The sequence below is a fragment of the Olea europaea genome, chromosome 13 (assembly GCF_002742605.1).
Source record: "Olea europaea var. sylvestris chromosome 13, O_europaea_v1, whole genome shotgun sequence".
Classification (NCBI taxonomy): domain Eukaryota; kingdom Viridiplantae; phylum Streptophyta; class Magnoliopsida; order Lamiales; family Oleaceae; genus Olea; species Olea europaea.
In genome coordinates, this window is record NC_036249.1 from 7156060 (window position 1) to 7158874 (window position 2815).

Consider the following 2815-nt stretch of genomic DNA (forward strand, 5'->3'; position numbering starts at 1 on the left):
CATCTTCATATAGTCATTCCACCCCAAACTCGTGTTATCCCCGGTCTTATTATCTGCGGCAAACCGCCCATAGCTATCCCTGTGCACATGACTCGACCCATTACCTGGCTTCTGATTCAACACTGACATCCTAAATAAACACCAGCAACTCCTATCCAACGCCATCGCATTCTTCTCTGTATCTTTACTCTCCAAACACATGGACAAATACTCCACTCCATTAACAATACTCTGATAAACACTAATTCGTAAATTACACTCCCCAGCCGGGAAAACAGGGCTCATTATTTTCTGTGTCTTTATCATCTCCTTAAACAAACTAAAATTATGCACTTTCCAAGTAAACTTCCCACTCAAAACATCCCCTACAACTGGCCCTACAACCCCACTCCCTCCCATATTTGAGACAATATTCGACTGCAAATCACAATTATCACGGGCAAAGGAAAAGGACTCGTGGAGGATTAAGATATCTGCAGTAATGACAATGCAATCATTCGAGGAATGCAGGAAGCCAAGCTTAGGGTCTAATAGGGAGTTAAGGGAGGCAAAATCGCACCAGCCGTGAGACTTCTTCTTGGAAGAGAATCGGTGCCAACTGTCACGGTGCACGGACTTTGAGGGGTCCGAGGGATTGTCAATGGCAAGGCGGTAGCTGGCGAAGCAATCCCACTTAGAAGAGGCGGTGTTGCGGGGGTCCATGATTTGAAGGTAAATGGAAAGATATCCAGGCAGCGCCTGCGAGTCACCCTTGGGGTAGATTAACAAACGGCAATCGTAGCCGCCGACCTCAAAGTACTTGCTCCACAAGGCGCGCGACTTGATCCTCGGGAAATTGGCGATGGTCCACTTGCAAACAGCAGAATAGTCCCCACGCCCCTCCACCACCACCGACTCCGCAGACGCCGTCGTGGCGATGGCGGAGGTGGACGCAACATCCCTCGACAGATCATCAATCGCCACGGAAGGCTTCTCAGGAGGAGGGGATTGGTGGTGCAATGATGAACTCGTCAATGATGACGTCATTGGGGTGGTATCGCAGGAAGACACTGCGGCTTCAGCGGCGGCGGACGGCAGGTTTTGGTGGTGGTGGTGTTTCATTGATAGGTTTTCTAGGGTGGTCTAGTTGATTGATTTCTATGTATATATATGTTCTCTATCTCAATATGTATGGGTGTATGTATCGTTTTATTGCTGATTGATCAATATTGAGAGATAAATAGAGAGAGAGACTGTATGGGTGAGAGTGAGGATATTGGTAGATGGTAGTAATACCCCAATAGGGGTTTGGGACGACAGAGCCATTTGTTTCCACATATTTACCATGTTTGGCAAAGCTAAAAATATTTACTTAAGTAACTTTACTTATAATTAGATAAATATGTATAATCATTAACATAGTTAACTAAATTTGGTGGCCATTATTTTGATAAAATTATATTTTGAATAGTAATTTTTTAGAAAATGTGTAGTTAAAAATTAGGTAAAAATTTCTAATTTTCAAATAAAATATTTTATTATGTAAATGTATAGTTGAAGATGAGTATGTGAATAAAAAAAGTTTTATTTTAAAGAAAGACAAATTGGCGAAGTAAGTTTCTCGTTCTAACATTCGCATGGCACCGTCATAAAGTTAAAGTGAGAATTGAGATCATGATAAAATTTTGTAGAATTCAAAAAAATTTCGAAGACTTTCATCTAAAATAGAATTCTCATGGGTTTTGATCAATGGGTATGAAATTTTCGATTCTCACGTTTTCTTTTCTCCTCTCCATAAAATAAAAAATAATTTTAAAAGAATAAAAATGTAAGTCATCTTAATTAAATAAATAATAATCAATATGATGTACCCTTAAAGAGTAAACAAGAAATTAATATATTTAAATTTAGTTTTTTTAAATATAAAATCTTATAATTTTTAACTTTTTTTTCATAAAAACAAGAGATAAAAAAGTAAAGAAAGGAGAGGGGGAGAGAGAGAGAGAGAGAGAAAATCAGTATAAAATTTTAATTTTTAATCATGACTCTAATGTTAGTTGGGAAAGGAAAGAGAAATAATGAATGAAACAAAAAATATATATTAATTTATTTTTTTGTGAAAGTCTCTCAAACTCTTAAGAAGAATGAGAGACAAATTTAATATGGAGAATGTGTAGTTAAAAGTAACTCATTAAAATATGATGGAATTTTTTTTTTTTTTAATTTAAAAGTAAGTTTGACTTGCATTTATTTATGTTAGAGCAACATGTAATTAATACAATATGTCTTATTTATTTTGTTTGGTTACAAATTTGGGCTGAAATGAAAATAGGGCAAATAAATTATTATTTCATCTTTGGATTTTTGTTGGCCCTTCTGAACAATTATTGGAGTAACTTTGAAAATTTATATAACGTTCCAATAATCTGAGAGCAAACCACAGTAAACAATCATGTTACTGTACAAAAAATTTGCTACTTCTTTATGTAGAAATAAATTTCTATTTCGTTTCATAATCTTACTGTTAAAAAATATATTTCATAATGTTAATTCTTTTTTAGTTTGTGCATAATTTGAAATAAGTTTTGAGCAAGAAATAATGGGTAAAAAGACAATTGTAGTAACTCAAATTACTACTGAGTTTAGTACAAACTTTATTTTATTTTTAAATGGTTATTGAGATTTTTCCTTTTGTTTTAATTTAGGGGGTATATTCAATTGAGACTTTTAATAACTTTTTTAGATTTAAAAAGTTTTTGGATATTCAATTGAGACTTTTTGAGATTCTCTAAAAGTTACGGTGTATTCAATTCAGATTTTTATAAACTTTTAAAAA

General features: G+C 34.5%; 1 protein-coding gene across 1 annotated transcript in view; it reads right to left on the reverse strand.

Annotated features, from left to right (window-relative positions):
- LOC111408383 overlaps window positions 1-1250 on the reverse strand; it is a 9335-nt gene extending 8085 nt beyond the window's left edge. Inside the window, exon 1 of the mRNA XM_023038149.1 lies at window positions 1-1250. Within this exon, the coding sequence (XP_022893917.1) occupies window positions 1-1101 (1101 nt within the window). The 5' untranslated portion in view covers window positions 1102-1250.
- Between the last annotated feature and the right edge of the window lie 1565 nt (window positions 1251-2815).